This window comes from Gaeumannomyces tritici (genome assembly GCF_000145635.1).
Source record: "Gaeumannomyces tritici R3-111a-1 unplaced genomic scaffold supercont2.4, whole genome shotgun sequence".
In the NCBI taxonomy this organism is placed as follows: Eukaryota; Fungi; Ascomycota; class Sordariomycetes; order Magnaporthales; family Magnaporthaceae; genus Gaeumannomyces; species Gaeumannomyces tritici.
In genome coordinates this window covers 3,812,856-3,840,577 of record NW_008804548.1, presented here as the reverse complement: position 1 = coordinate 3,840,577, position 27,722 = coordinate 3,812,856, and the positions used below count along the sequence as shown (strand labels likewise).

At 62.1% G+C, this 27,722-nt stretch overlaps 8 protein-coding genes and 1 non-coding gene across 9 annotated transcripts; 5 read left to right on the top strand and 4 right to left on the bottom strand.

Annotated features, from left to right (window-relative positions):
• The first annotated feature begins 818 nt into the window (after window positions 1-818).
• Window positions 819-7,492, top strand: GGTG_08690 (hypothetical protein). The gene is made up of 4 exons (XM_009226532.1): window positions 819-1,001; window positions 1,066-2,142; window positions 2,314-2,589; window positions 2,781-7,492. Exons 2-4 carry the CDS (start codon window positions 2,018-2,020, stop codon window positions 7,105-7,107), a joined length of 4,728 nt encoding a protein of 1,575 aa, XP_009224796.1. The 5' UTR covers window positions 819-1,001; window positions 1,066-2,017; the 3' UTR covers window positions 7,108-7,492.
• Window positions 7,182-8,172, bottom strand: GGTG_08689 (hypothetical protein; the record flags this gene model as incomplete). The annotated part of the gene is made up of 2 exons (XM_009226531.1): window positions 7,182-7,272; window positions 7,685-8,172. The coding sequence occupies 2 exons, from the start codon at window positions 8,170-8,172 to the stop codon at window positions 7,182-7,184; spliced, it is 579 nt and encodes a 192-aa protein (XP_009224795.1).
• Window positions 8,173-8,764: 592 nt separating this feature from the next.
• GGTG_08688 (hypothetical protein) lies at window positions 8,765-10,171 on the top strand (the record flags this gene model as incomplete). Its single annotated transcript, XM_009226530.1, has 2 exons — window positions 8,765-9,041; window positions 9,207-10,171. 2 exons carry the CDS (start codon window positions 8,765-8,767, stop codon window positions 9,821-9,823), a joined length of 894 nt encoding a protein of 297 aa, XP_009224794.1. The 3' UTR covers window positions 9,824-10,171.
• On the bottom strand, window positions 10,123-10,943 carry GGTG_08687 (hypothetical protein; the record flags this gene model as incomplete). Its single annotated transcript, XM_009226529.1, has 2 exons — window positions 10,123-10,593; window positions 10,680-10,943. The coding sequence occupies 2 exons, from the start codon at window positions 10,941-10,943 to the stop codon at window positions 10,174-10,176; spliced, it is 684 nt and encodes a 227-aa protein (XP_009224793.1). The 3' UTR covers window positions 10,123-10,173.
• A 916-nt stretch (window positions 10,944-11,859) lies between these two features.
• GGTG_08686 (hypothetical protein) lies at window positions 11,860-13,612 on the bottom strand. Its single transcript, XM_009226528.1, has 2 exons — window positions 12,247-13,612; window positions 11,860-12,129 (listed from the first exon to the last, which is right to left on the bottom strand). The coding sequence occupies exons 1-2, from the start codon at window positions 12,647-12,649 to the stop codon at window positions 12,005-12,007; spliced, it is 528 nt and encodes a 175-aa protein (XP_009224792.1). The 5' UTR covers window positions 12,650-13,612; the 3' UTR covers window positions 11,860-12,004.
• Window positions 13,613-14,124: 512 nt separating this feature from the next.
• GGTG_08685 (hypothetical protein) lies at window positions 14,125-16,194 on the top strand. The gene is made up of 2 exons (XM_009226527.1): window positions 14,125-14,361; window positions 14,427-16,194. The coding sequence occupies exons 1-2, from the start codon at window positions 14,306-14,308 to the stop codon at window positions 16,039-16,041; spliced, it is 1,671 nt and encodes a 556-aa protein (XP_009224791.1). The 5' UTR covers window positions 14,125-14,305; the 3' UTR covers window positions 16,042-16,194.
• A 13-nt stretch (window positions 16,195-16,207) lies between these two features.
• GGTG_20174 lies at window positions 16,208-16,294 on the bottom strand. Its single transcript has one exon. It is a non-coding gene; the product is annotated as a tRNA-Gln (tRNA).
• Window positions 16,295-17,145: 851 nt separating this feature from the next.
• Window positions 17,146-18,760, top strand: GGTG_08684 (hypothetical protein; the record flags this gene model as incomplete). Its single annotated transcript, XM_009226526.1, has 1 exon — window positions 17,146-18,760. Exon 1 carries the CDS (start codon window positions 17,519-17,521, stop codon window positions 18,758-18,760), a length of 1,242 nt encoding a protein of 413 aa, XP_009224790.1. The 5' UTR covers window positions 17,146-17,518.
• Window positions 18,761-19,928: 1,168 nt separating this feature from the next.
• GGTG_08683 (hypothetical protein) lies at window positions 19,929-27,192 on the top strand (the record flags this gene model as incomplete). Its single annotated transcript, XM_009226525.1, has 3 exons — window positions 19,929-20,292; window positions 20,675-26,757; window positions 26,830-27,192. 3 exons carry the CDS (start codon window positions 19,929-19,931, stop codon window positions 27,190-27,192), a joined length of 6,810 nt encoding a protein of 2,269 aa, XP_009224789.1.
• Window positions 27,193-27,722: the final 530 nt, after the last annotated feature.

Genomic DNA, 27,722 nt, shown 5'->3' with positions numbered 1-27,722 from the left:
TATTTGTGGTTTTATTTTTAGCCGGTATTGCCATGTTGGTTGGACTGACGGTGCTACCATCCTCCCTATCACCCCCACTTCCCGCAGACACAGGATAGGGCGACGTGTTATTGCTGAATTGGACTTGGCCCTCGCTTGCTCGGACTGAGCTTGGGGTTGCATTGAAAGAGGGCCCAGGACCCCTCTTGGCTCCACAATCACCGTGTCACCCAAGTCAGGGTACGTTCGTCGCTATCGAGCCCATCGAAGATCCTGATCAAACGCTGCGAGAATCACTCCGGTAACCCAAACCCCCACTGGGCGAGGATCACCAACGCGGCAGCCGGGGCATCCATCGCCTGGTGCTGGCCTCTCGGTGCTATTTTTCGGAAGTTTCCGCCATGGTCGACTTTCGGGAAGAGCATCTGTGTGCTAGGCAGGAAGGAAACTTTCGGCTGCCGGAGCCGTCGCTTCATTTCGCAGCCTCTGGGCACTTGGCCCTAAGAGACGCGACTGCGCGACATTGCATGATACGAGCTGGCGTGATATCGGGTCACGGCAGGGCCAAGGCAGACCGGCAGATACGGAGCCGGAGCCGCAGGGAGGGAGGCGAGTGCTGTCGGCCTCATGCAGGGGAGGAGGAGAAATGTAGCATGCACCAGCCGCAGGCCCAATGACTTCATCGCGCTGTTTGTCCGCTGCGGTTATGCGGTTATGGAGCTGAAATGGGGACGCCGCCAAGCCTAATCGAGGCCGCGTGCCTGGCAGGAGCAAGCGGCCCTGGTGCCACGCTGGAGTGGGACGTGCGCAGGGCCCAGGACCAACCCGTGCTAGCGTGTTGGCTTTGCTCAAGCTGTCTTTTCTTTTCTTTCTCAGGTCAGTGTGCCGATGCACCCGGTTCGCCCAACATGGCAACCAACAGGCGGCCCGCCATCATCTCATGGGTTACCTACTGCTGTGCCAAGTCCTCTCGACAGGGCGGCTGCCTTGCTCTGCAGGAACAGGCCTTGACGGCAGACTTTGTATGTGCGTTCCTACATGATGGAGCGCAAGACAGACTGGACCCCGCATACTGACCGCTCTCAGAGGCCACTGACAAAGCAGCGCGCCAAGGTCCCGTGCAACAAGCGTCGAGATGGAATCGAGTTTTGCGGAATTCGTCGTCGGCAGGATGGGACGCAACACAGCATCGACAACTCACACGCATCATTGATGACAAGGAACGGGCGCGGTTGGCCATTGGAAACCGGCTGGCCACCGTGCCACCCACGCGCTTGCCAGTGCCACCCCCATCCCACCCCAATGGCGCAAGAACAGGGCCAGGGGCTGCCCATCCCGGGTGCGCCCTAGCATGGTGGACACGCTTGCGCGGATCCCTCTTGGGGAAATCAGCTCCTTTTTTTCTTTTTCTGCTTCCACCTCCACCCGCGCCCGCCTGCGCCAGCCCCTGCAATAATTTCTAATGCCTGATTGCAGGGGGTCAAGCTTGACCTTCGTGTTGTGGCCTAGCGTTCAGCTTGGCGGTATGCCATCCCGGGCCCGGCCAGGTCGGCGAGCCAGAACGAGAACCCACACCACGCCTCCAGGGGGGTCGTGTCCGGACTCTTTACCCGGCCGCGGGCCTCATTTATGAAGTGGAAGATCGCGCCTTTTGGACCTCACCTGTCCGCCCCTCCGTCTGGACCCTCCTCAAGGTCTGCACTGCAACCTTCCTGCCGCTTGGCTCCGCGTCACGGCACCGACTTTCGTTAAGACCTCTAGACCATTCTTTTAATCCAGTCACTCTTTTACTGGTCTGTTCCCACACTCTTTTCATAGGGCACTGTCGCCATCGCGGTCCCTGCCGCTCGCTCGATACCCGACTGTCTTCTTCCGTGACCCGGCAGAAGCAGACCCGGAAGATTAATAGGCTCGTGGGATTCACTTCCTGAACCGAGCCGTAGCTGCGCAAGAGGGCCCAGCCTCGCGAAATCGATCATCGCGAGCTTGTCCAAGCAGACCCGTCTCCAACCGCACCGGAGATCACCAGCCCGCCACCATGGCGGCGCGGGGCTTTCTCCGAGTGCTGGGCGCCATGTCCATGGTGCTCAGCCTCGGTAGCTGCCTCGCATCTACTGACACCATCACATGGGGTGGTGACAACTCGAGGGCCGGATACCAGCCGTACGTTTTCCGCAACCGTATTTTGCCTCTGTCCTGGGCAGCGCCGCCTGCTCCTAGTTTGCGCGCCAAAAACGACGAGACAGAAAGTCCTGCGCCGGACCTATAGTGGACGGTACCGTGCGAGGAAGTGAGCGACCAGTGGCTAACACCGGAATCTAACCTCATCGGTAGGAACAAGAACATGGATCCCGCGGTTGTCGCAAGCAGCGACTTCGGCCAGATCTTCCAGATCAAGCTTCCTGGCAATTACGGCGGAGAGCGGGAGGAGTTCTTCTCAATGCCCCTTGTCTACACCCCCGGCAACGACGAGAACGGACGGCAGTTTCTGTACCTGGCCACGACCCAGAACAACGTGTACAAGCTCGACGCCAAGACGGGTGAGATTCTCGCGAGGACGAACCTGGGCATTCCGTTCCTTTCGAGGGACCTGAACACGACCGGTCTCGGGTAAGTTGTTGGACACGGCATGATACTGATGTGGTGTGACGCGAAATTGGCCACCTTGTCTCGCACCCCGCAGACGTTGGTAGTTTCCGTAGCCGTTGAGGTCTCGGCCGTCGTGAAGCCGCGGTTCAGGTTAATTTCGGAGTCGGGTGTGAGTCGCAGTGCAACATGGCTAACCTCTCCCCCATCTCCAGATTCTGCTACGACATTAGTCCTCATGTTGGTATCATCGGTACTGGTGTCATCGACCCTGCCACCGACACCTTGTACATCGCGGCCAAGACCTACTCGGACCAGTCCCGGCTGTACGAGCCTCAGGGTCGCCCCAGCGGCCGGTACAACATCCACGCTCTCGATGTCAACACGCTGGAGTCGCGGCCAAACTTTCCCATCAACTTCGAGGGTCAGGATGCGCGCAACAACGTCGGCCGCCCCTTCAACGGCGGCATGCACAACCAGCGGCCCGGAATGCTGCATCCGGCAGGGAGTCAGTTCGTTTACGTTGCCTTTGGCTCCCACTGCGTGCTCTACAACTTCACCGGCCGCATCATCGGGTTCGACAAGACATCTGGAAAGCTCGTGGAGCACTTTGCGACGCTGGGTCAAGATGTGCGCAGCCCAACTAAGGGTGCTGGCATTTGGATGTCTGGCGGTGGCCTGGCTTCTGACGACAAGGGCTCAATGTTCTACGCCACCGGCAACGGCTATGCCTCACAGCTTCACGACATCCCCGTCAGTGGCCGCAGCCCGCCTACCGCGCTCGATGAGGCTGTGGTCCACCACACCATTTTGGAGGATGGCAAGCTCAATGTGGTCGACTTTTTCATGCCCGAGGAGAAGGAGGAGCTCGACGGCGCCGACAACGATCTTGGTACGAGCCCCTTCGAGCTTCTTCCCTCGCAGTTTTCTTGCGGGAGCGTCCGCCGTATCGGTGTCGTCACCGGCAAGACGGGCTGGACCTACTTCCTGAACCTGGATGACCTTGGTGGTTACCGCACCAAGACTCCCTTCCCCCAGCCCAAAGGCTCGCGCGACCGGATTCTCGGCAAGATCCTGCAGCTGAACTCGGTCTACGCTGGTGCTGGTGTTTACCCCGGCGAGGGCGGCTACATCTACATCCCTGTCATCAATAACCCCACCACCGTCATCAAGTTCACCTGCTCCAACGGGGTCCCCTCGTTCGCCAAGGTTGGCGAGACTCCCGAGAGGAACGGTGGTATCCTCGGTATCAGCCACGGCACTGTCACCTCGCTCAACGGGCAGCCCGGAACGGGTCTGCTCTGGACTACTGACGTGCGAAGCGACTTCCCCTCGGGCGCGTCCATCAAGGTCCACGAGGCCATCCCCGGACCGGACGGCAAGCTGAAGCTCATCAAGGGTTTCAAGCTCAACGACATCAAGAAGTTCACCCGCGCTGTCCTTGGCAACGGTATCCTGTACGTCCCCAGCCAGGGTACCATCACTGCCTATGGTGCCCCAACTAGCTCGCCGCTCAACTGCACGGGTGCGGGGTCTTTTGGCAAGATCGATGTCGGCGTTGAGGCTCCCGAGAAGACCATCACCTGTGAGGCCAAGATTGCCACCACTGTCAACAGCGCAACCCTCAGCTCCACCGAGTACTCTGTCGTCGGTGTGCCGCAGCTCCCTGCCACCGTGGCGGCCGGCGACAAGTTCACCTTCAAGGTTCACTACAAGGCAACCAAGGTTGGAGACTCGACCGGCACCGTTGTGCTTGGCACTACCAACAGCGCCGGCGGTTATAGCAAGACCACGTCAGTCCGTGTGAGCGGCACCGCTGAAAGCTCAGGTCCGCTGCTGTTCGTTCAGCCCAGCAATATCATCTTCTCTCAGGTTCCGCTCGGCGCTGGACCTACGTCTCAGAGCGTCATCATTTCCAACCTGGGCAAGGCTGCTCTTGCTATCCAGAGCACGCAGTTCTCGCTTGTTGGACCCCAGGGCCCCTTCGTCGATCCAACCACCACGCCGGGCCAGACTGGCAGCAACGACACTGCGGGGACTGCTGGCACCAGCAAGATCGGCCACTTTACCTTTTCAAACCTCCCGTCGACATCGATGGACCCGGAGTCGCAGCAGGCCGTGTCGGTCATCTTTGACCCCACTGAAATCGGAAACTTCACTGCCTACTGCGTCATGACCACCAGCGGCGGAAACGCCGTCATCAGTGTCACTGCTAGCACCGGCGCCGCGCCCGTCGCTGTCCTGGAGTGGGAGAAGGCCGACGGATCCGGCTGGGTCACCTGGGACAAGACCTCATCTCTTACGTTTGGCAATGTTCTGCAGAACACGGAGAAGGGCCTGAAGCTGCGTCTCCGCAACGGCGCGCCTCCTGGCTCTCTTCCGTTGCGCATCACCATCTCGAAGCCTCCGTTTGGTGTCGGTGGAATCATTTCGACCAGGACCGCGTCGGAGCTGGGTGAAGGTATCAGCCTCGACCCTGGAGAGGTCTCCGAGGCCAACATGTTCTGCGCCCCGCCCAAGGCGCAGTGGAACACCGACTCTTACACTGGTAAGGTCGCCTGGACTTTCAACTTTAACGACCTCTCGCTCGGAAAAGTGGATGTCCCCTTCGACTGCAAGGCCATTGCCCAGCAGGGTGGACCGCTCAACTCCGACAGCCAAGGCGTCTATCGCTATATTGGCTGCTTCCGTGAGAACAATCCCAGCCGCCAGCTCGCCCAGCAGCTTGGTGCCGACAACGCCATGACTTCCAATATGTGCCTGCAGCTCTGCGCTACCAAGAACTACGCCTACTGCGGTATCCAGTACCACCGCGAGTGCTGGGGTGGTCCCACCATTCCCAAGCTGAAAGTGCTCGAGGGCAACTGCAACTTTGACTGCTCTGGCGACATTGGCCAGATGTGTGGCGGCAACGGAGTGAACGACGGCGCCGGCAACGCTCATCTGTCCATGTGGGCGACCAACACGACCATCCCGCCAAACCCTCCTGCGAACCCGTCGACTACCACCAGCGCAGTCTCGTCGCCAACCAACACGCCTGTCAACCCGGGTGGTCCGTACATCAACTCTGGTGTCAACGGATACAAGTACATTGGCTGCTATTCCGAGACACCCGGCGGTCGCTCTCTATCCAGCGGCAATACCGGCGACGTGCGCACGGTTGCCGGATGTGTCTCCACCTGCAAGGCCAAAGGGTTCAAGTACATCGCTCTCCAGTACTTCGGCGAGTGTTGGTGCGGAAACAACGAGTTTACGCAGTCCCCTGGCGTCGGCCTCGTCGCAGACAGTCAGTGCAACAGCCTCTGCCGTGACAACCAGACCGAGTACTGCGGTGCTGGGGCTCGGAACCAGGTCTACCAGCTGGAGACCACCCTTCCCATCTCCAACTCCTCTAGCACCAGTGCTTCCAGCACATCTAGCAGCTCTACCGCATCTTCTGCAACGACCTCGACCAGCTCGTCGTCTACAGCCTTGTCGACGACCAGCACGGACACGACCTCGTCGCTGAGTGCTGTCACCACCGACCTGTCAAGCACCACCACTGGCTCCTCCACCTCATCGACCAGCGCCACCCCAACCTCGTCCTCCAGCATTTCGACCGACAGCTCGACGAGCAACACTTTAACCAGCACGGCGGCCTCTACCGCCACCGACTCCTCGACCAGCACCTCTAGCAGCACTGGTGCCTCCACCAGCACAAGTGCTAGCGCTAGCTCGACCAGTGACGTGTCGTCGACCAGCTCCACGTCCACTACTGACGTCTCGTCGAGCACTACTTCCACCAGCACTAGCTCTACCGCTAGCGATTCGACCGCAAGCACCACGACTAGCGCTACCTCGTCCTCTTCCAGCACATCTGACGCCACCACCTCGACTTCGTCGACGAGCTCCTCGGCTTCGTCGACGGCAACCTCGAGCTCAACATCTTCAAGCTCTACATCGAGCTCAAGCTCAGCATCAAGCACAAGTTTAGCATCGACTACTTCATCAACGAGCCCCTCGGTCACCTCGGGCTCGACAACCTCGAGCTCAACATCGAGCACAAGTTCAACATCGACTGCTTCGTCGACGAGCGCCTCGACAACCTCTAGCTCCATTTCCTCCAGCTCTACATCGAGCACAAGCTCAACTTCGACCACCTCGTCGGCTACCCCCAGCAGCACCGTCACCCCGCCGCTCTACCCTGGCAACTCCAACTTCAGCTACTACGGGTGCGTGTCGGAGCCGTCCTCGGGCCGCCTGTTCGCCAAGCAGATTGCCAACCTTGCCGACATGACGCAAGACAAGTGCCTCCAGGCCTGCTGGATGTTCAAGTTCGCCGGTATCGAGTACGGCCGCGAGTGCTGGTGTGGCGACGTGGTCAACTTCAAGGGCAACGGCGGCGGCACCCCTGGAGCAAACGTCAGCGAGTCTCAGTGCTCGTTCAACTGCCCCGGCGATGCGACGGGCAAGACAAAGTGCGGCGCCGGCGTGCGCATGAACCTCTTCTACCGAGACCCGGCCAAGGCCACCCCTGGCAAGAGGTCTGCTCCGCTGGTTTGAGGGTTTAAAAGCGTGCATGGCATTGATGGGGGAATAATAGTATCTTTTATTTTCGGGTTCTTTCACAGCAACGATTAGATGGACTCCAGGGTCCAACATAGGAGGGTGTTATATGAGGCGTGGCTTCTTACATGATGGTTTCTTTTCGTTACGTTGTAATTCCTTCTGTATTGGTACAGCCTTATGAGCATTGTCGAGGATTCGACACATACAATTACACCACTGTGTATACATTAACTTTGTTTGATCCGGTTGGAGAAGCCCATAGAATCGAAACTCTCGTGATGGTGGTGGTGGTGGTGATGGTGCTTGAATATACAAGGCATTCGGTACATTCACAGGACGTAGCATTCACGATGACAAGGGGTAAGATTTGAATACATGGATTTATATTTTCTCCGGAACGCTAAACAAGACGAGGGTAACCCTACGACGGACCAACAAGCCCCAGGGGAGGGGAGATATGTGGGAGCCAGTGACAAGAAGAAATGGATATATGTAACACAGTCAAAAAGGACAAGAGAATAAGAAGAAGCGGAGGAGGATGTAGAAGAAAAGGGGCGACCAAAGTACTCACGCCTGCCCGAGCATGGTCCACGAGGCGCCCTTGATCCTGCCGACGCCCAGGTCGGCGAGCGCGGCAAAGGCGGGCTCGCTCAGGTCGAGCGAGTTGCCGACGCAGGCCGGGCAGCGGTCCGCCACCGTGACGACGACCTCGCGCTTGCCGTCGGGCCCCCGGACCCTCAGCTTCCTCCCGCACAGCGGGTTCTTGTTGGGGTTCCCGGCGGGCGTCTTGGCGTCGAACAGGGCGTGCGGCATGGCGGCCACCAGCTCGCCGGGCCCGCTGGTGATACCGCACGCGCCCAGGCCCGGCGTGTAGTGCGTCAGCTCGGCGTTGGGGTGGGGGGAGGCGGGGGATCGGCGGTGGGCCATGGCGGTGGTGCTGCTGCTGCCGATGTCGGGGACGACGGGGTTTTGTTGTGTCGTGGAGCGGCGGTCGATAGGGGCGGAGAGGGCGGTGGTGGCGAGGAGGGCGGCGAGGCCGAGGAGGGAGGTGAGTTGCATGGTGGACGTTATGTTGGGGGGTGTGTGCCTACTGTCGGGTTAGTGAGATTGGGGAGGTGTTGGCGGTGTTGGTTTGGTGGTGTTTGGGCGGTTTGCTGGTGTGATTGGTGCTTGTCGACGTGTAGTTTTGATAGCAAATATTAGAAAAGAGTCCTGGTTTGTATCTTGTTTATGTGCATCTTGCAAACATATTGCAAACATTTCCAAGTGGAAGGTGCGGCTTGCTTTATCTTCACCCTCGAGCGCCAAGCACCAGGGATGGCTGAGATACGCCAAGACAGCCTAAGCAGGCGCATGTTGTCAGTTGCCCCCCAGCGCGACGAAGCACGCAGTAAGACAGAGACAAACCCGACGCAGGGCACGGCGTCTCGGGTCCTGGGTTTACTGCGCGAGAGCAAGAGGCTGTGGCTGTGCTGGCAGGCCTGGAGGTGGTGAGGGGGGTGTCGATAGTCATCGGGTGGCTGTGCCGCCGTGCGTGGGCGGCGCAGCCGTGCACGCAAACTACCTACCTAGTTTTCTAACACGCACCAAGTTTGCCTGATCCGGAAGGAGGGCTAAAAAACACCATCAATCTCTGAGATACGCCGCCACGATGGACTCTACCATCCAGCCCCCGTTCGATTTGCCCATCCACCCTCCGCAGAGAGGGTTTAACGCATACATTCCCCCTGATCTCGGGCGCCCTCTCTCGGATCAAGCTCGTCGGGAGTATGACGAGATCAAGAGGAAGCACATCGGCAGCTTGCCTGACCCGAGTGCCTATGTCCCGCCGGCCTACGAGTCACCTGTCTCGTATGACCGCCGGGCATATATCGAGCTCAGGAAGAATTTCCCACCCCGCCTGAGATTGGACGGACCCAGCGAGACCAGTGAGTAGGCCCAGATATAAAACCGGCACCACAAGACAGAGAAAACTCTAGAGAAATCCAAACCACGAAAAAAAGTCACACTCCAGCGCACTGCTCAAATCAAATATCACGTCCTGGCCCCAACCTTCAAATCAGCCTCACGCTCTAACCCCACCTTCAAATTAGTCTCACACCCTGACCCAACCTCACATTCAGCTCAAACCCCAGTCCTGAGCAGCAACCGCACCATGGCCCAAGTCATCAAGGCCCCGGGCCGCGAGCCCATCGACGACGCGCAGAAGGTCGTCTACCTGGCGGGAATGACGTCGCCACCCGACGCCGACTGGCGCGACGAGCTCGCCGACGCGCTCTCGCACCTGCGTCACGTCACCATCGCGGACCCGTTCCGGCCCGACTGGGACGCCGAGTGGGAGGAGGAGATGTCGCCGAAATCCTTCACCGACCACGTGCGCTGGGAGCTCGACATGCAGGAGCGCGCCGACGTGCTCGTCATCCACTTCGGCGGCCGCCTCGACGCCGCCTCGTTCGAGGGCCGCACCAACGGCGGCGCCGCCCTCGGCGAGCTGCCCAAGACCCCCGTCAGCCTGCTCGAGCTCGGGCTCCGCGCCGGCTCCGGCCGCCGCTGCATGGTCGTCTGCAACGACGGCTACTGGAGGCGCGGTAATGTCCTGCTCGTCTGCGAGCGCTACAGCATCCCCGTCTTCCCCAGCATCGGCAAGCTGTCCAAGGTGCTCGAGGAGGAGCTGGCCAAGGCCGCTCCCGCCAAGAACAACCACGCCTGAACAAGGCCAAGCACGAGATGCGGTGGAGGAGCTACGTCATCTGGATCCGGGTTTGTCGGACGAGGGATCTAGCCAGGGAAGAGTGACGGATATCTGAACTCAATAGTCTCTTCTTCTTGAGCTGGTGGTGAGATCAGTGCAAGGAAGTATGAAAGGAGATTGGAGCTCGACCTAGTTCAGCCTAAGCAAGCCCGCGATACTGTGGACCACCACACGCTTCTCTACCCAAGCATGGAGGGTCTGTCTCCATAGCACATCACTCGAATGACGCGCAGGCGCACAAAAGTACCATAATGCGGTGCTAGCTAGCATAAAGTCATAATACAAAAAACACACATCTCAGGAGACACTTAGCAGTTCCCAGCTGCCGTAAACGTCGCCCCGCTCGTCATGCCAACGTTCTGCATCGTGACCGTCCCCCCTCCGGCGCAGGTGACCCTGACCGTGACGGCGTCGGCGCCGAAGCCGCCGCCCCCGCCGGGCTTCTCGAAGAAGTTGTAGTCGCGCCGGGCCGTGGGCTGCCAGGTCCTGCCGCCGTCGGTGCTGACGTCGAGCGCCGTCACCTTCTTGTCGCTGTTGAAGACCTGCATGGCGAACCAGAAGCGCGACGTGCCGTCCTTGTTGCGCACCTTCAGCGGCTCCTTGATGCCGCAGGGAGTCACGTCCCAGCTGACTGGCACAACGCCGGCGTTTCGGTCGCCGATGTTGGGGAAGCCGTTTTGGAACAGGTCGAGCTGGTTGGTTGGGCAGCCCGGGCAACTGTCGACGACCTGGATGGGTTCAATGGAACGACAGTTAGCTTCTCTGCCGTGCCCCATCTCAACCTCCATACAAATGACTCATCGTTTGAACTGACCATGACCTTCATGCTGCCTTTGGGTCCTTTGACGTTGAGGCAGACGCCGCACATGCCGGAGCTCTCGTAGTTAGGACCGGCAATAGCCGTGCCAAATATGCCGGCGGGGAGCGTGTACGACGTCAACAGGCAGTTGCCGCCGGCCAGGTTGCCTCCGTAGAAGGAGGCCTTGCCGTTGACGGCCGAGGCAGGTGCAGCTAGAAGGGCCATCATGAGGAGGCCGACCAGCCTGGTGGCAACATGGGGCTTGTATGGACGATACATGATGTAAATAAAACGAATGTTATTCAACGACTGTTAACGGCCGTTCCTTTGTAACGAGGCGTGCTGTGAAATAGCGGCGGTCTTGTTGGCCTCGACTCTGCCGACCTGATCTAGTGACGGCCCACCTCCCTTTTATATCTCGTCTACGGAATATCGCCTGTGCTATCTAGCCCAAAGCATCATGACCTTTGCAGCCCGGTCAGTTTAAGCCCCTTCATCTGAAGCTAGTGTAAGCGGCCAATGCCAAGACTCCACAACGGCTCCCTGAAAGACATGCAGCGCCGTTCCTGGCGCTGACTCGTGGACCGCGGACGCAGCATGTGGCCGCCGGCAGCCCCGACCGAGAGGTGGAATTTGCGCATCCCTTGTCTCCGCAAACCTAAGCGCAGCTGCTAAGACAAAAAACGAGAGTTGGGGGTACCCTCTGTCCGACACGTAGGGTGCTCCCAGCAGTCCTTCCGGTCTCCGGCTGTCTTGTTTGGTGGAGCAGGCTTGCAGAACGGCGGGACTCTGATCGCGTGAGGTTTCGAGGCCGGGGAAACCTGGCCGGTGGCTTCCGTGGAGTCGAAAAAAGAGTCGCGGAGAGATAAAGGGATGAGGCGCAGGCAGGGTGGTTGTGCAAAGAGGTGGTTGGTGGGACGTGATGGAGCTGAGCTGGGTTCCCGCTGCTGGGTTGCACAACCGTCGTACCATTTGCATGGGTTCGTCGATTCCTTCGGCGAAGGATGCGCCGTAAATATGGGCGCCTAGAAGTTGGCTGGAACATAACGGAAGATGGGACGGGCAAAGGCGAGGCGGATCGTGCGAGAAATAGCAGATAAATAAACAAGCTATTATTTACGGTAAATAAAATCCGAAGGCCGAACCTGCCAGACTAGTAGTTAACCCACACTAAGAAAACAAAAGAGTAAATATTCTAGGTAAGACAGCTGAAGAGAATAAAAAGAACATTAGCCAAACGCCGTTGGTATGCAGATAATCATTACTTCATGTCGAAAAAACAAGACCAGGAATCGTGAGCCGGGTTTAGACCGTCGTCATATGATGGGGGCGGTCGCCCTCTAGCAGGCGGACTGGCCCATCATGTTGCCGCTGGGGCGGTAGCGGGCCACGACGTAGTGCTTGCCGCTCTTGGAGACGGCCGAGGCCATGCCGACCTTGCTGGTGCTGGGCCAGACGCACTGGGCTGCGGGGGGCGAAAGTGTGACTGTCAGCAAAGCGTTCCAACATAGGGAGTGAAGAAGCAGGCAAGGGAAGTTGTGGTGGGCGAGGAGAGGGAGCCCGGAACAAAAAGAAAACTCACTGTAGTGGCCGTAGCCCATAAACGCCTGCTGCTCCGCCGGGTTGTTCATGGAGATGGGCGGGCAGGCGGGGACATAGAGCTTCTTCTCGCCAATGAAGGCGTTGGAGGCGTCGAGGAAGAGGTTCCCGCCGGGCCCGCCGAATGACATGTAGAGGTTCTCGCCGGCGTCGTTGCGGTCCTTTGCGTGCTCGAGGTTGCCGTCCTTGGAGGCGAGGACCCGGGCGTAGGCGGCGGCGTCGGCCTCGAGCCCGGCGTCCCACGACAGGTCGCCGCGCTTCTGCTTGAGGGTCGGGTCCTTGCGTGCCTGGTTGTGCGCGTCCAGGGCTTTTTGCTGGTCCGGCGTGAGGGCCTGGGCCGCGCCCGCGAGGAGGGCGAGGGTGACGGCGAGGGAGGGGAGGTGCATGGTTGCGGGTGGTAAGGATGCTGGAAGTTGTGGGAGTAGTGCTGGTGAACTTTTTTGTGTGCTGTTTTTACGGCTGGGGAAATTTTGATATTAGAGTGTTGTGACTTTTTTGCGCGGTGTGAAAAATCAGATATTATTCGAGGGTGATGGTTGTAGGCTGGTTGCTAGGTCGCGGTCGTGGGAGAAGACGGCTCCCCAGCAGACTTTTATAAACGGCGGGCATTATGAACTTGGACAATGGCAATGCTGTTGCCAAAACCACCGTTCCCATCTGTATGGTATTTTCCTGTACAACGTTGGTGTTCCAGAACTACCAATGCCTGGTTGGCTTCTTCTGGAGACGTTCTTCTCGTGGAGGCGCGGCCGAATATTGTTTACTGTGCCGTCGCCTCCAGCCCCCCTGCCTCGGCACTTGACAGTCTCGTTTGGGCATGGTGTTATGCAAGCACTCAAAGAACTCCTCCGCCCGGGGCAAGCCCTAGGGGTAAGCGTGGCAGCACCCACCCGGGCGGCGGGAGGGGCGAGGTGCAGCAGGTGGTTCTAAATGCGACCTGGCGGGGTGGCTGGAGGTCAGCACTTTGGCAATTCTTCGGTCCGTTTTGGGTCATGACATTCTCATTTGTGGCTGTCGAGTAGGGCTTTGCGTCGATGCAGTGACTATACGTAACCGCAGACATGGAGTCTTGGTTGCCAAACCAAATAAGATGGAAACTCAATAAGGCTAAAGCGATGGCCCTCATGGTTCGATGTTCGAATGTCATTGCACGAGGTTGGTATTGAGAAAACGATCGGAGACGCCCAAAGCAGCAGGTGGGCGGATGGGGCTACTGTTGGGAACACAACGGGACGACGAACAATTCGAGGATTGGGTTTAGGTTGGTCGCCGAATTGACTGACATGACTTCTGGACAAAAAAAAGTGACCTTTGTGCTTGCAGGGAAGGCCCAGCACGTGTCCCAGCCCCTTTTGGTACCAATCTCAACAGGTGGCTCAACAGTCAATCAACATAAACAGTGGGAATTTCCGAGTGGGCGGTGTTGTTGGTGTTGGCATCCAAAGACTAACACAGTCCGATGTTCTCCAAGTATGCGACATATTTGCTTACTGTTCGGGTCCGACTGTAGGTATATGGTTGCGCTGTCGGGGAGTGCACGGCATGCTGACGGGCAAAATGTGGTGAGACGTGCATGTCGCCGGCTCCGCTTCGCAGCCGCGCAGTGTATGGGCGAATGCGGGCAAGGGCAGAGCCGCGCCCCGGAGCCAGGCGTCGATCGAGTTGAAGCCGGCGCCGACGGAGATGGGGCAACTGTTTGATGACGCTAAATACGCTCACCAGCGCGCGTGTTCAGGCCTACGCTATTGGCTAGACAGGGGCCTGTCGCGTATTCGCGGCCCACGGGTGGGCTCAGAGTGCCCCTGACTCGGGGGCTGTGTTGGCTGTGGTTACGTGGTCTCGCTGCGAATTGCCAGGCAAATGAATGGGCGTGCGTATTCAGACCCCTGAGCGTGGAAGCGCGTGTTGATGCATCGACGCTGTGACTGCTGCTGTATATAAACCAGGAGCTGTCCCAGTGGCCCGGTGGTGTTGGATAAAGCGGCAGACGGCGAGAAGATTGGCCTGTTAAATCTAGGAGTACCACGCCACTGGTCTACACCATGAGCCGCGACAAGACAACACCGAAACCCCGCGTGCTGCGGAAGCTGGGGAACTTGTAAGTGCTAGGCGAGCCAAGTGGACTGCGAGCCGCAGCTAACAAGGTATTGCCACCCATTTCAGAGAAAAGTACCAAATCGGCATGCACCATTGCCGATACTACACAGGGACCTCGGTGCTGTGCCGCTATGTCATCCCCCGCTCCGTCTTGGAGACGGCAGCTCCCGGGGCCGCCTGCGAGAACCCGGGGGCTGCCGCAGTGGCCCGGGTGCTGGAGCTGGCCGTCGCTAGCGTGGTGTTGGAGCACCCTCTGCTGCGCGTCGGGCTCATAGGCGAGGCCACTGGTGACCCCTCCTGGGTCGAGCTGGACAAAATCAACCTCGCCGACCACATCGAATGGCGCTTCCCAGAAACCGCCGCAGACGACGCCGAGGCGGGGCGGCAGCGCCACAAGCTGGTCCAGGAGCAGCTGGACACCGAGTTCACCGACTTCGAGGCCCGGCCCGGCTGGAGGGTCATCGCGTCCTGGCTGGGCCGGCAGCGCGTCGACGTGCTCTTTGTGTGGAACCACGCGCACTTGGACGGCATGAGCGGCAGGATGTTCCATGGGTCGCTGCTACGCCACCTGAACAGCAGCAGCAGCAGCGGCAGCGGTGCGGCGCCGGCCCTTCAGGACGGCGCCCACGTGCTGCCCGTCTCGACGCCCAAGGACCGGTTCCCGCCCGCGCAGGACGACGTCGTCGTCTTCCCCATCTCGGCCGTCTTCGCCGCCAAGGAAGGGTGGAAGGAGTACCGGCCCGCGTCGCTGACGCCGCGCGACGAGCGGGCCACGCTGGCCCACTGGGTGCCCCGCGTGCAGCAGCAGCACGGCGGCGGGCGGCCCGAGTCGCGGCTGCGCATCATCGAGACGTCCGCGGCCGACCTGGGACCGCTGCTGCGGCGCTGCCGGGACCGCGGCACGACGCTGACGGGCCTGCTGCACGCGCTGGCGCTGGCCTCGCTGTCGCTGCAGCTCGCCGACGGCGGCGGCGGCGGCGACAGGGAGGGGCTGGCGAGGGGGTTCGCGGCGGTGACGGCCATGAACACGCGGCGGTTCGCCGACGAAAAGGTCGAGCAGGCCGACGGCGGCGCCGGCAACCGCAGGTGGCGCAAAAAGTACCCCTGGTTCGAGCCGACGGGCGCCATGGGCAACTACGTCTCGTCGCTGACGCACAAGTTCTTCCCGCCGACCGTGGCCGAGATGCGGCGCGCGTGGGCGGCGGCGGGCGGCGCGCCCAAGGGGACGCTGCCTGGTCCCCTGCGGGAGCTGGTGTGGACGGCGGCCGTCATGGCGCGGAGCGACATCGACCGGCGCATCGAGGCCGGGCCCAAGGACGACGTCATGGGCGTCATGAGGGCGGTGGGCAACTGGAACGACTTCCTCAAGGCCAAGTTCAAGCGGGCGCGCGACGCGTCGTGGCTCGTCACCAACATTGGCGTCATCGACGGCGGCGGGGCGGCAGAAGGGGAGGAGCGCTGGACCGTGGACGACGCCGAGTTCCACTGCGGCGCCAACATCGTTGGCGCCGCGCTAGAGATCAGCACCGTCAGCGTCAAGGGCAAGGGGCTGAAAACGTCCATCTGCTGGCAGGAGGGCGCGATAGAAGAGGCGATTGGAGAGGGGTTTGCCGCCAACCTGGAGGCGTGGCTGAGGGAGCTGGCTGGAGACGGAAACCCAACCATCCCGAATGGACACTAAGCGAAGAATTGGAGAAATGCAGCCATAATTGGAGTCGGCTACGACAAAACTACAACACATAGAATCGTACAGAATATCGCAAGATTGTTAGCGGAGCGCAATGGACACGTTTAAAATTGCTACTAATAATTGTATTGCAGCTAACAAATCGCCAAAAAGTTATTGCAGCCATGGCCAGGGTTCGAACCTGGGTCCTCAGGAGGATTTGGAGATGTCTCAAAACCTAATGTGCTAACCACTACACTACCGCGGCGTCACAAGATTTGGGCTACATAACAGGGCTGGCCTACTATGGAGGTTGGATAATGACTCGGGCAAGCTGCCATCCCAGGTCTCCACGTCTTTCAAGTTTTTCCACGCAAACTTGCGTCGTTTGTCGCCCCCGCTTGTGTCTGAATGAGTAATTGTCATGACTGGCCAAAGTGACAACAAACGCCAAAGGAGCGATAATTAGGGCAAGACGGAGCTATTAACAGCTAGCATTATCCTCGTTGCATCAAGCTCAAGTCGACGACATATCCACGCCCACCTTGGCACCGCGATCAAGACGTCGGACGGCACGAGCGAGCCGTTATGCATTGCATCCAACCTGCCCGCCGTCCTTGGCGTGCCACAGAGCGTGCTGGAAGGCTTGGCGTGCATTTGTTGGGCACGCGCGGGTTTGCTGCACCGGGTTCCACGAAGGGAAAAGGAAGTTGCAAATCGACGGGGCTTCGTTAAGCGGTGTCGAGCCGCAGAGAGCGGGATATGGATATGTATGCAACAATTAGCTGCGAGAAATGGAACGTTGTTGATGCGCGGGTAGAGTGGATGGCGGCATCATATCCGGGTGTGGGGGGTAAAAAGAAGGCTGCGGAGAGATGGCACCCGTCCCGGCTGCGGGAGATAAGGCTCAGGAACCAAGCGCTCACGGGCTTGGTGCTTGCGAAGCACGCGCGTCTTCTTGTTCACCCAGATTGCCTTGTTCCCGAACCGGGCCGTGGGTGACGTTTTTGTTCAATGCCGCTGCCTCGTGCCGCTTTGATGTGAGGGAAAAGGCATATGTCCCTGGCCGTGACTGCCTATGGACACAGATGGTGTGGCCCCCGCGGACTCCGGGAAAGCTGCGTCGGATAGGTTCTGTTTGCAGCAGATCTGTGAACTGAAATCAGGTCAGAGTGACGACAACAGGCGAACTGGGGACAGCCTGTCTACATGGTCGGAAAGGCGTTCCGTTGGGACTAGTTGTCGGAGACAAACCGGAGCAAGGCAAGGTAGTCGGCAGCGGTGCCGGGTTCCGACTTCTTTTTTTTGATCCTTTAAAAAAGTTGCAGATCTTAGGGTCTGCTGTTGTCAGCCAGAAAGGGTAGAACGCCCTTCTCAGGATATACTCGGTGTTTATCGCGACGCAGTGACGTGCTGCCACCAAAACAAGCGGCTCGGCCAGCAGCCCGTGCAAGCCAACACAGAAGCTGCATCCCCAAGAAAGTAAAACAAAATGGCAAACCTGGGCGAGAAGAAGATGGACCCGGTCGAGGTCATCATCCGCGCCATGGCGCCCGTCGACATGTCGGCGCCCTACGACCGGGCCGGGTGCGCCGGCAAGACGGTCCTGATCACGGGCGGCGCGTCCGGGCTGGGCGCCGCCTTTGCGCGCGAGTGGGCGTCGCACGGCGCCCACATCTTCGTCGGCGACGTCGACGAGCGCGCGGGCGAGGCCCTGGTGGCGTCGCTGCGCGCCTCCACCGGCAGCCCGCACCACCACTTCCAGCGCTGTGACGTGGCCGACTGGGCCAGCCAGGTCTCCCTGTTCCGCGCCTGCGCCCGCGCCAGCCCCACGGGCGGCATCGACGTTGTCGTCCCCAACGCCGGCATCGGCGGCCTGGGCCACGAGGACCGCGCCGCAGGGGGCGGCGGCAGCTCGTTCGAGTACCCTAGAGGGCTGGACGCCGAGGACCCGCCCGCGCCAAACCTCAAGGTGCTCGACATCAACCTCATCGGCGTCATGTACACTGTGCACCTGGGGCTCTTCTGGCTGGCCCGCAACGACGTCAAGGGCGGCGGCGGCGACGACAACAACAACAACAACAGTGAACAGCCCCAGCCCAACGGCGACGAGACGCCCGAGGACCTCGCGGCGCGGCTCAAGAAGCTCCGGGCGCAGCGGGACCGGCACCTGCTGCTGATCGGGTCCATCGGCGGCGTGCTGCCGCTGGTCGGGGCGCCCGAGTACACGGCGTCCAAGCACGGGGTGACGGCGCTGTTCCGGACGCTGCGCACCCCGTGCTTCTGGCGCGGCATCCGCGTCAACATGCTGCTGCCGTGCTTCGTCGACACGCCCATGGTGCCCAACGGCGTCATGTTCGTGCTCGCGGGGAGCGGCAAGGCCGCCGTCGCCGACGTGGTCGAGGCCGGCACCCGCTTCGTCGCCGACAAGACGGTCGCGGGCAGGGCCGTCGTGGTGGGCCCGCGCCTCAAGGTCGACGACGGGGCGGACGGCCGCACCCGCATAGCCGAGCTGTCGCCGGCCGAGAACGAGGCGGCCGCCAAGGCGGGCATGAAGGGCCAGTGGCCGGGCAACCAGGCCGCCTGGGAGTGCTACGCCCACGACTACGAGAACCTCGAGGGTTTTGTTTACAGGTACAACAAGCTCATGACCGCGTACGCCCAGGTAGCCGGCTGGATAGGCTGGGCAAGGGACGTCTTCTCGCTTTTCTTCAGGAACCCGACCAAGAAATAGGCGTCTCGGGTTATTCCTTTTTCCTTCTTCGTTTGTTGGAGCTACTTGCAATGTTTCTCGTCATGGTTTACTCTTTTCTCTGCTATCATGTCGCGGTTTTCAGTTTCGGTACTATCTGCAAATATTTACGCGTGTATAGAATCCATATCTAGCCCCAAATCTTGCGAGCTAGCCCTGCACTTCCAAGCTTAGCCCTGGCAATCTCTAGTGCCATATCAGAATTCAGTGGCTTGTGACTAACGGAACAAGAGATGCAGTATCGCCTGCAACGCCACGCACACATCATCGTTTCGTTTAGACTAGAAGCGAGTGACAGACACGCGGCCTCGGTCCAGCACGACAGTGTCAAAGGGGCTCCGCGGAGGGACGAGCCGAGTAGAGATAGACTATCTCCAGCGCACGGCAGCATCAGGCGGCGATATTGGCGCATACGAAGTACAGATCCCCCATAATGGAAGAGGATATCACGGAGGAACCCCTGACATCTGGGTCCAGGGGCCCCATCCGCATGATAGGTCTGGCCCTGAGGATAGAAGCTGATTAGCCGAGGCGGTACGGCATGGGCATTGACGATATCAGCGAGCAAGGCGTAAAAGAATCTGGATATGGAGCAACCATTGCTGCCATCAGGTGATCCGCTTTGCTCCCAGCCACGGGAGAATGCGTCAGCTCTCGAACGGTGCCAATACAGCCGATATGGATGTTGGAATGAGGTGTGCGTGTGCAGCCTCTCGCCGGGCCTGCTTTGAGGGCCACGGTTTGGGAGACGACATATAACCGGATAGTTGACGGCCAATAGCGCCGTCGCATTATACACAGAATGCGTTAGCACTCCCGAAAAGGGACCTTCCAGGGGCAAGATAAGCAAATTAGATAAAAAAGGAAAAAGGGGGAGGACCCGGTTAATGTTCTGGTCCGGCATGCAACACCCTGCATGCACCCAGCTTGAGAAAGCCGACAGGTTCGGCTCATTTGATAATATGTTGGGTTGACATTGTGTATCCTGCGAGTTGGCGTCTGGGGTACGGTCCCCATATCTCTCCAGAGCCGCCACCAAAAAAGGTGCCGCCGCCACGAGCAAGGGTGGTTGCTTCGCCAAGCCCATGGTCGTCGCCGCAAGACACCCGAGGCAACTGCCGGGCTCCAAGGCAATATCAACGGCGGCCCTATGGAACGCGCTATGAATGGCAGAGAAGAGCGGCTCCCGCTCGTCCAGGGGGGCGGCTCGGTCTCCAGCAACAAGCTTTGCGCCTGCCATGCGGATGGTGCGTTCCTGAGAGGGCAATGGTATTGGGACATACGCGTTCAGGGGGTGTGCGGTCCGCGAGATGCGGTCGAGGCCAGATTATCGAATCCCGCCCATCCGTCCGTGGGACCTGAAAGGAGCAGGCGGAGGCAAGAGATGGGGCGAGAGGCGACGGAAGAGGCGGGACGCCCACTCCAAACGGCCACGTTCCAGACCGAGGGTGATAAAGCAGAGGTGGAGCGGACGCTGTCACTATCGCGGCTCATAAAGGCAGGCGAATTCCCGGGTACGTCTGGACCGGCCTGCATCCCTCTCGCGTGCGCCAGTCACTTTCTCCCGCTCGCTTGTATCTCGATTCACTCAATCACGCAAGCCCATGAGCACAGCAGACACAATCCCGGCACCGCGATCATCGAGGACCGCCGAGCACGGCAGTAGATAACCCACCTGACAGGTCGATCCCGACCAGCTCCTCGGGGCCGGTCGACAGCTCTGGGGGTGCTTGGCATCTACCTCGAGGTCCTCAGCCTGCTCAAGTAAGCAGACGCTACCAGCCATGGCTCCGGGCGCCATCCAGGCCGAGGGGACAGACGAGGTGGAGCAAAGACAGCCGGCCCCACCGGTCCTGCCGCCTCTAGAGCCCATTAACCAAGCCACGACCTCATCAGAGGCGAGGAGCTCGCCTTTGGAAACACCAGTCGACTCGCCGCTACAGGAGGATACACCGCACATCCCCTTGGCGGATAGCATCGCCCTGGGGATGGATGATGTGCCTGCTGCCGCCAACGAGGATGACAAGATTCCTATTGTGAGCAACGGCAGTGCAAACGGGAACGACAGCACCACTCCAGAAAATGCCAGCAATGGCAATAGCAATGGCAATGCCAGCGGCGGCGTCCATCCTGCCGCAGCAAACGGCACCAACGGCACCGCCGCCGCCAAAGACACAAACGGCACCGCCACCACCAGCCCCCTCCCCGCCGACCTCCCACCCACAACGGAGCTGGGCCCCAAGCAAGACCCCATCGCCATCATCGGCATGTCGTGCCGGCTCCCCGGCGGCGCGTCGGATCCGGAAGCCTTCTACCAGCTCTGCTGCCTGGGCCGGAGCGGGTGGACGCCCATGCCGCCGGACCGCTTCAGCAAGGACGGCTACCACCACCCGGACCCGGACCGGCTGGGCTGCTACAACCCGGCCGGCGGCTGCTTCCTGGCCGAGGACGTCGCGCTCTTCGACGCGCCCTTCTTCAAGATCACGGAGCGCGAGGCCCTGGCCATGGACCCGCAGCACCGCCTCATCCTCGAGTGCGCGTACGAGGCACTCGAGAACGCGGGCTTGCCCATGGCGTCGCTGGCGGGCAAAAACGTCGGCGTCTACGCGGGCGGGTCCTTCACCGACTACGAGCTCAACAACCTGCGCGACCTCGACACGGCGCCCATGCACCAGTCGACGGGCAACGCGCCGTCGCTGCTCGCCAACCGCGTCTCGTACTTTTTCGACTTTCGCGGCCCCAGCTACACCGTCGACACGGCCTGCTCGTCCAGCCTGACGGCCCTGCACCTGGCCGTGCAGTCGCTGCGCAGCGGTGACGCCTCCGTCGTGGTGCTGGCCTCGAGCCACTTGAACCTCTTGCCCGACCACTTTGTCTCCATGTCGTCGCAGGGGCTGCTGTCGCCCGACGGCCGGTCCTACGCCTTCGACTCGCGCGCCAACGGCTTCGGGCGCGGCGAGGGGGCCGGCGTCGTGATCCTGAAGCCCCTGTCGGCGGCGCTGCGGGACAACGACCCCGTCCGCGCCGTCGTCGTCGGTACGGGCCTGAACCAGGACGGGCGCACCAACGGCATCACCATGCCCAACAAGGAGGCGCAGCTCGACCTGATGCGCAAGGTCTACGCCGACAACGGGCTGGACCCGCGCGAGACGGGCTACGTCGAGGCGCACGGCACGGGCACGCGCGTCGGCGACCCGCTCGAGATGGAGGCGCTGCACCGCATGTTCCACGACGGCCGCACGTCGCGCCGCCCGCTCTGGGTCGGGTCCGTCAAGACGAACGTCGGCCACCTCGAGGGCGCCAGCGGCATCGTCAGCATGATCAAGTCGGCCATGATGCTGGAGCGCGGCTACCTGCTGCCCAACCACGACTTCCGCGACGGCAACCGCGAGATCCCCTTTGACGAGTGGGGCGTCAGGGTGCCCAGCCGCGTCATGCCGTGGCCGCGCGGCATGAAGTACGCTAGCATTAATAGTTTCGGCTTCGGCGGCGGCAACGCCCACGCCGTTCTGGCCGCTCCTCCCCGCCAGGCCAAGCCGGTCGCCGCCGCCGGTGGTGCCGCCGCCGCCTTCACGCCAGGCGGCTACGTCGAGCCCAAGCGCGTCTTCGTCGTGTCGGCCCACAGCAAGGCCGCGCTCGCCGAGCAGATGCGCAGCGTGACCGTGTACCTGGAGCGCCGGCCCGTGGCCTTCCAGGGCTCGCTGCTGAGCGACATGGCCTACACGCTGGGCCAGCGGCGCTCGTTCCTGCCCTACAAGTTCTTCGCCGTCGGGTCCGAGGGCAACGGCCTCATCTCCACCTTTGTTCACGACGCCCCCTCCAGCCCCGTACGGTCCACGCGCCCGCCGCGCCTCGGCTTCGTCTTCACCGGCCAGGGCGCCCAGTGGCACGCCATGGGCCGCGAGCTGATCGCCGCCTACCCCGTCTTCAAGGGGTCGCTCGAGCGCTTCGACGCCTGCCTGGCCCGCCTGGGCGCCCGCTTCAGCCTGCTCGAGGAGCTGACGGACCGCGACGCAAAGACCTCGCGCATCTCCGAGGCGGAGCTGAGCCAGCCGGGCTGCACGGCCGTGCAGCTGGCGCTGGTCGACCTCCTCAGGGCCTGGGGCGTGCGGCCCGACGCCGTCGTCGGCCACTCGAGCGGCGAGATCGGCGCGGCGTACGCGGCCGGGGCGCTGACGCACGACGAGTGCGCCGCCGTCGCCTACCTGCGCGGCCAGTCGGTGCTGCAGCTCAAGGCCGCGTACCCGGACCTCAGGGGCGGCATGCTGGCCGTGGGCGCCGGGCCCGACGAGGTGCGGCGGCTGATCAAGACGCTCAAGCAAGACGACGACGAAGGCCACCGCCGCCGCGTGACGGTCGCTTGCGTCAACAGCCCCGGCAGCGTCACGGCGTCGGGCGACGCGGCGGCCGTCGAGGAGCTGCAGGCAAAGGCCGAGGAGGCGCAGCTCTTCAACAGGCGGGTGCGCGTCGAGACGGCGTACCACTCGCACCACATGGAGCTCGTGGCCGGCTGGTACGGCGCCTCGGTCGGCGAGCTGTATCCCATGGCGGGCAACGACAACGACGACGACGGCCACGAGGTCGAGTTCTACTCGTCGCTCAGGGGCGACAAGCTCGTGAGCCTGGCCGAGCTGGACACGTCGTACTGGGTGCAGAACCTCACGCAGCCCGTGCTCTTCTCGCAGGCCGTGACGCGCATGTGCACGCCCGAGCCGGGGAGGGACAAGATGGACGTGCTCGTCGAGATCGGCCCGCACGCGGCGCTCGAGGGCCCCGTCAAGCAGATCCTCAAGGCCGTCGAGTCGCTGCCCAAGAAGCCGCAGTACCTGGCGTCCCTGGTGCGGAACAAGGACGCCGTCGACACGGCCCTCAACCTGGCGGGCTCGCTCTTCGTGCACGGCGCCGCCGTCGACTTTGGCGCCGTCAACTTCCCCGTGCCGCCGCCCAAGGCCGCAAAGGTGCTCAGCGACATGCCAAAGTACGCGTGGGACCACAAGACGCGCTACTGGTGGGAGACGCGCCTGAGCCGGGCGCACCTGCACCGCCGCTTCCCGCGCAACGACGTGCTGGGCAGCATGGCCGACTGGTCCAACGACGTGGAGCCGACGTGGCGCAGCATCCTGCGCGCCGACGACGTGCCGTGGGTGCGCGGCCACGCCATGCAGGGCATGACCGTCTTCCCCATGGCCTGCTACCTCAGCATGGCCATCGAGGCCGCCGCGCAGAGGGCCGCCGCGGCCGCGGGCCTGGGCGCCGCCCAAGAAGCAGAAGAGGGCGGCCTCGTCGGAAAGTTCATCTTCCGCGACGTCACCATCAGTCGCCCGCTCATCGTCCAGGAGGGCGTCGACTCCGAGACCAACATAACACTGCGGCCCAACCCCGAGGGCACGCGCGAGTCGTCGGCCGTGTGGGACGAGTTCCGCATCTTCTCGTGGAACAAGGAGCGCGAGTGGATCGAGCACTGCCGCGGCCTGATCCGCGTCGAACACAACAAGCCTGGTGCCGTCACCACCGCCGCTGCCGCCAGCAGCCAGACTAACACGGTGCACGACGCGTCCGCCGACGCCGCCGCCCTCCTCGAGGCGCGCAGGCGCCGGGTCCTCGACGCCTGCACCGAAGCCGTGCGCGCCGACCGGCTGTACGGGGAGCTCGAGGCCGTCACGGCAAGGTACGGCGCGCAGTTCCGGTCCATGGAGAACTGCGCGGGGGGCGACACGGCCTGCGTGGCCGACGTGGTGGTGCCCGACACGGCCAAGGTCATGCCAAAGGGCCACGAGGCGCCGCTGCACATCCACCCGGCGCTGCTGGACCAGTTCACCCACGCCGCCTGGGTCATCCTGGGCGCGGGCAGGGGAAAGCTCCCGGCGCTGTACATGCCCAGGTTCTTCAAGGGCCTGACCGTGTCGGCCGACGTGCGCCGCCTGGCCGGCCGGCCCGGCGACCGCATCCGCGTCTACGGGGAGGGGAACCCCAACTTTGCCAACCCGGGCTCGACCAAGATCAGCATGTTTGCCACGACTATGGACGGCCAGCAGGAGCTGATCAGCATGGAGGGGCTGGTCATCGACCCAATCTTTGACGGCGATGCCGCAGTCGCCGAGGCGGTCGGTGCACGAGAGCTCTGTTTCAAGGAGTCCTGGGAGCCGCTGTATCCCGAGATTGCTGGCTCCAGCCCCTCGTCAGAGTTGCAAGTCTCTAACGGCGTCAACGGCACCAATGGCACAAATGGGGTTCACGAGGAGGCAACCGATATAGCTACAGCTCCTCGGCCTAGAGCAACCCGAGAGATTACAGACTCGGTCGTGATAGTTGCCACACAGCAGCAACAGGACGCCGAGGGGCTGGCCACGGCGCTCAAGAACAAGCTTCTCGCCAGCCACACGTCCGACAGGGCGCCGCCAGACGTCCATCTGTCTTCCCTCGAGGCCGCTCCGGCAGACCCCACCGCAGACTCTCCCTACGCGGCCAAGGTCTGCGTCGTGCTCGTCGAGCTCGACGGGGAGCCCCTCCTGGCCGGCCTGGACGCGGACGCCTTCGCGCGCGTGCAGCGCCTGATCCTGTCCGCCAAGGGCATCCTCTGGGTCGTCAGGGGCGCGCACTCGGACGCCACGGACCCGCGGCTGGGCATGATCCTCGGCCTCGCGCGGACCGTCAGGTCCGAGACGGGTATGAAGTTTGCGACGCTAGACCTCGACGGCGAGGGCGCGGGCGCGCCGTCGTCGTCGTCATCGTCGACGGTGGCGAGGGACGCGGGCTTAGTCGCCGAGGTCGCGAGCCACGTGTTTGGAAAGCCGACCACCCCCGACAGCGAGAACGACGACGTCGTCGCCAGCACGGGCGGCGACCCTGACATGGAGTTCCAGGAGCGCCGGGGGCTCCTGAGTGTCTGCCGCGTGGCCGACGACGCCGACCTGGACGCCTTTGTGGAGCAGCACACCAACCCGGCCACCCCTCCCTTCGCGCAGCCATTCGGCCAGCCTGGGCGGCCACTGCGGCTCGCCGTCGGGACCAAGGGCGCGCTCGACACGCTGCACTTTGTCGACGACGACAAGGCCTGCCTCCCCCTCGGGCCCGACGAGATCCAGATCGAGATCAAGGTCACGAGCATGAACTTCAAGGACATCATGGTCTCGATGGGCGAGGTGCCGTCGCCGTACCTGGGCGTCGAGTGCGCGGGGCTCGTGAGCGCCGTGGGGTCCTCGGTCGGCGACTTCAAGGTCGGCGACCGCGTCTGCGCCAGCTCCGAAGGCGCCTACTCGACCTACACGCGCTCCAGGTCCACCAGCGCCGCGCGCGTGCCCGACGACATGACGCTCGAGGCCGCCGCCACCGTGCCCGTCGTCTTCTCGACCGCCTACTACGGCCTCTTCGACGTGGGGCGGCTGCGGCGGGGCGAGTCTGTCCTCATACACGCCGCGGCCGGCGGCGTCGGCCAGGCCGCCGTCATGCTGGCCCGCATGGTCGGCGCCGAGGTCTACGCCACCGTCGGCAGCGCCGCCAAGAAGGACTTTTTAACGAGCACCTACGGCGTGCCCGAGGACCACATCTTCTACAGCCGCGACGTCTCCTTCGCCGAGGCCGTGAGGCGCGCCACGGGTGGCAGGGGCGTCGACGTGGTGCTCAACTCGCTGGCCGGCGACGCCCTGCGCGAGACGTGGGAGTGCCTCGCCTGCTTTGGCCGCTTCGTCGAGATCGGCAAGCGCAGCATCCTGGCCAACGCCAGCCTGGGCATGGCCGTCTTTGACAAGAACGCCTCCTTCTCCTCCATCGACTTGACACTCGTCGCCTCCGAGAAGCCGCGCACCATGCGCAGGCTCCTCGACGACGTCTTCAAGCTGCTGAGCTACGGCGCCGTCAGGCCCATCTCGCCCACCACCACCTTTAGCATATCAGAGGTCGAGGCGGCCTTCCGGACGCTGCAGGCCGGCAAGGTTCACGGCAAGATCCTCGTGACCGCCGCTCCGGAAGACATGGTCAAGGTACGTGCATTCTTTCTCTCCTTTTTTGCTCTAGTTTCGCTGTGACTCCGGCTGACGATTCACCACCGACAGGCAACATACTCGACAAAGGCTTTCGAAAAGCTGCTCCGCCCAGACGCAACATACATCGTAGTCGGCGGAACCGGAGGCATCGGGCGCAGCATAGCCAGGTGGATGACGCAGAAGGGCGCCAGGCACATCACCCTGGTTTCGCGCTCGGCAAAGGTGGCGCCCAAAGTCGCCCAGCTGATCGACGAGGCCAGATCTGAGCACGGCGCAAGAATCGTCGTTAGCCAATGCGACGTCTCCTTGGCAGCCGACGTGGAGAAGATGATTGCCGAGCTAGCAGCCGCCCAGATGCCCGCTGTCAAGGGCGTCATCCACAGCGCCATGATCCTCGATGTGAGTTACATCCCCGAAGTAGTCACCCCTTAATTCCCGCCTCTTGTTGTCGCCGCAGCTACTGACGCTCAAAACACAGGACGTCTTGTTCGAAAAGATGGAGTTCCCCCAGTGGGAGAGCGTAGTGCGATCCAAGGTCGCGGGCGGCTGGAACCTTCACAAGGCGCTGCTCGGCCGCCCCCTCGACTTCTTCATCGCCCTCAGCTCCGTGGCCGGCATCATCGGCAACCAGGGCCAGTCGGCCTACGCGGCCGCAAACACCTTCCTGGACAGCCTGACCCGCCACCGCCGCCGCCTGGGCCTGCCCGCCGCGTCGCTCGACCTGGCCGCCGTCAGCGACACGGGCTACCTGGCCGAGAACGCCGAGCGGCAGCGCGAGGTGCTGGCCCAGATCGGCGGCGAGGCCATCTCGGAGCGCGAGATCCTCGCCCTGGTCGCCGCCGCCGTCTCGGGCGTGGCCGACGCGACGTGCGGCGGCCAGGTCGTCACGGGCCTCAGGCTCTCCCCGGCCGCGGCCTCGCTGCCCTTCTGGGCCTCGGACGCGCGCTTCTCGCCCCTCAGGG

Coding starts and splice junctions, on each gene's coding strand:
- GGTG_08686 (XM_009226528.1), bottom strand. CDS start 12,649: ATGCACCTCCCCTCCCTCGCCGTCACCCTCGCCCTCCTCGCGGGCGCG. Junction 12,130..12,246: donor TATGGGCTACGGCCACTACA/GTGAGTTTTCTT, acceptor CGCCCCCCGCAG/CCCAGTGCGTCTGGCCCAGC.
- GGTG_08685 (XM_009226527.1), top strand. CDS start 14,306: ATGAGCCGCGACAAGACAACACCGAAACCCCGCGTGCTGCGGAAGCTG. Junction 14,362..14,426: donor CTGCGGAAGCTGGGGAACTT/GTAAGTGCTAGG, acceptor CACCCATTTCAG/AGAAAAGTACCAAATCGGCA.
- GGTG_08690 (XM_009226532.1), top strand. CDS start 2,018: ATGGCGGCGCGGGGCTTTCTCCGAGTGCTGGGCGCCATGTCCATGGTG. Junction 2,143..2,313: donor TCGAGGGCCGGATACCAGCC/GTACGTTTTCCG, acceptor CCTCATCGGTAG/GAACAAGAACATGGATCCCG. Junction 2,590..2,780: donor CTGAACACGACCGGTCTCGG/GTAAGTTGTTGG, acceptor CCCCATCTCCAG/ATTCTGCTACGACATTAGTC.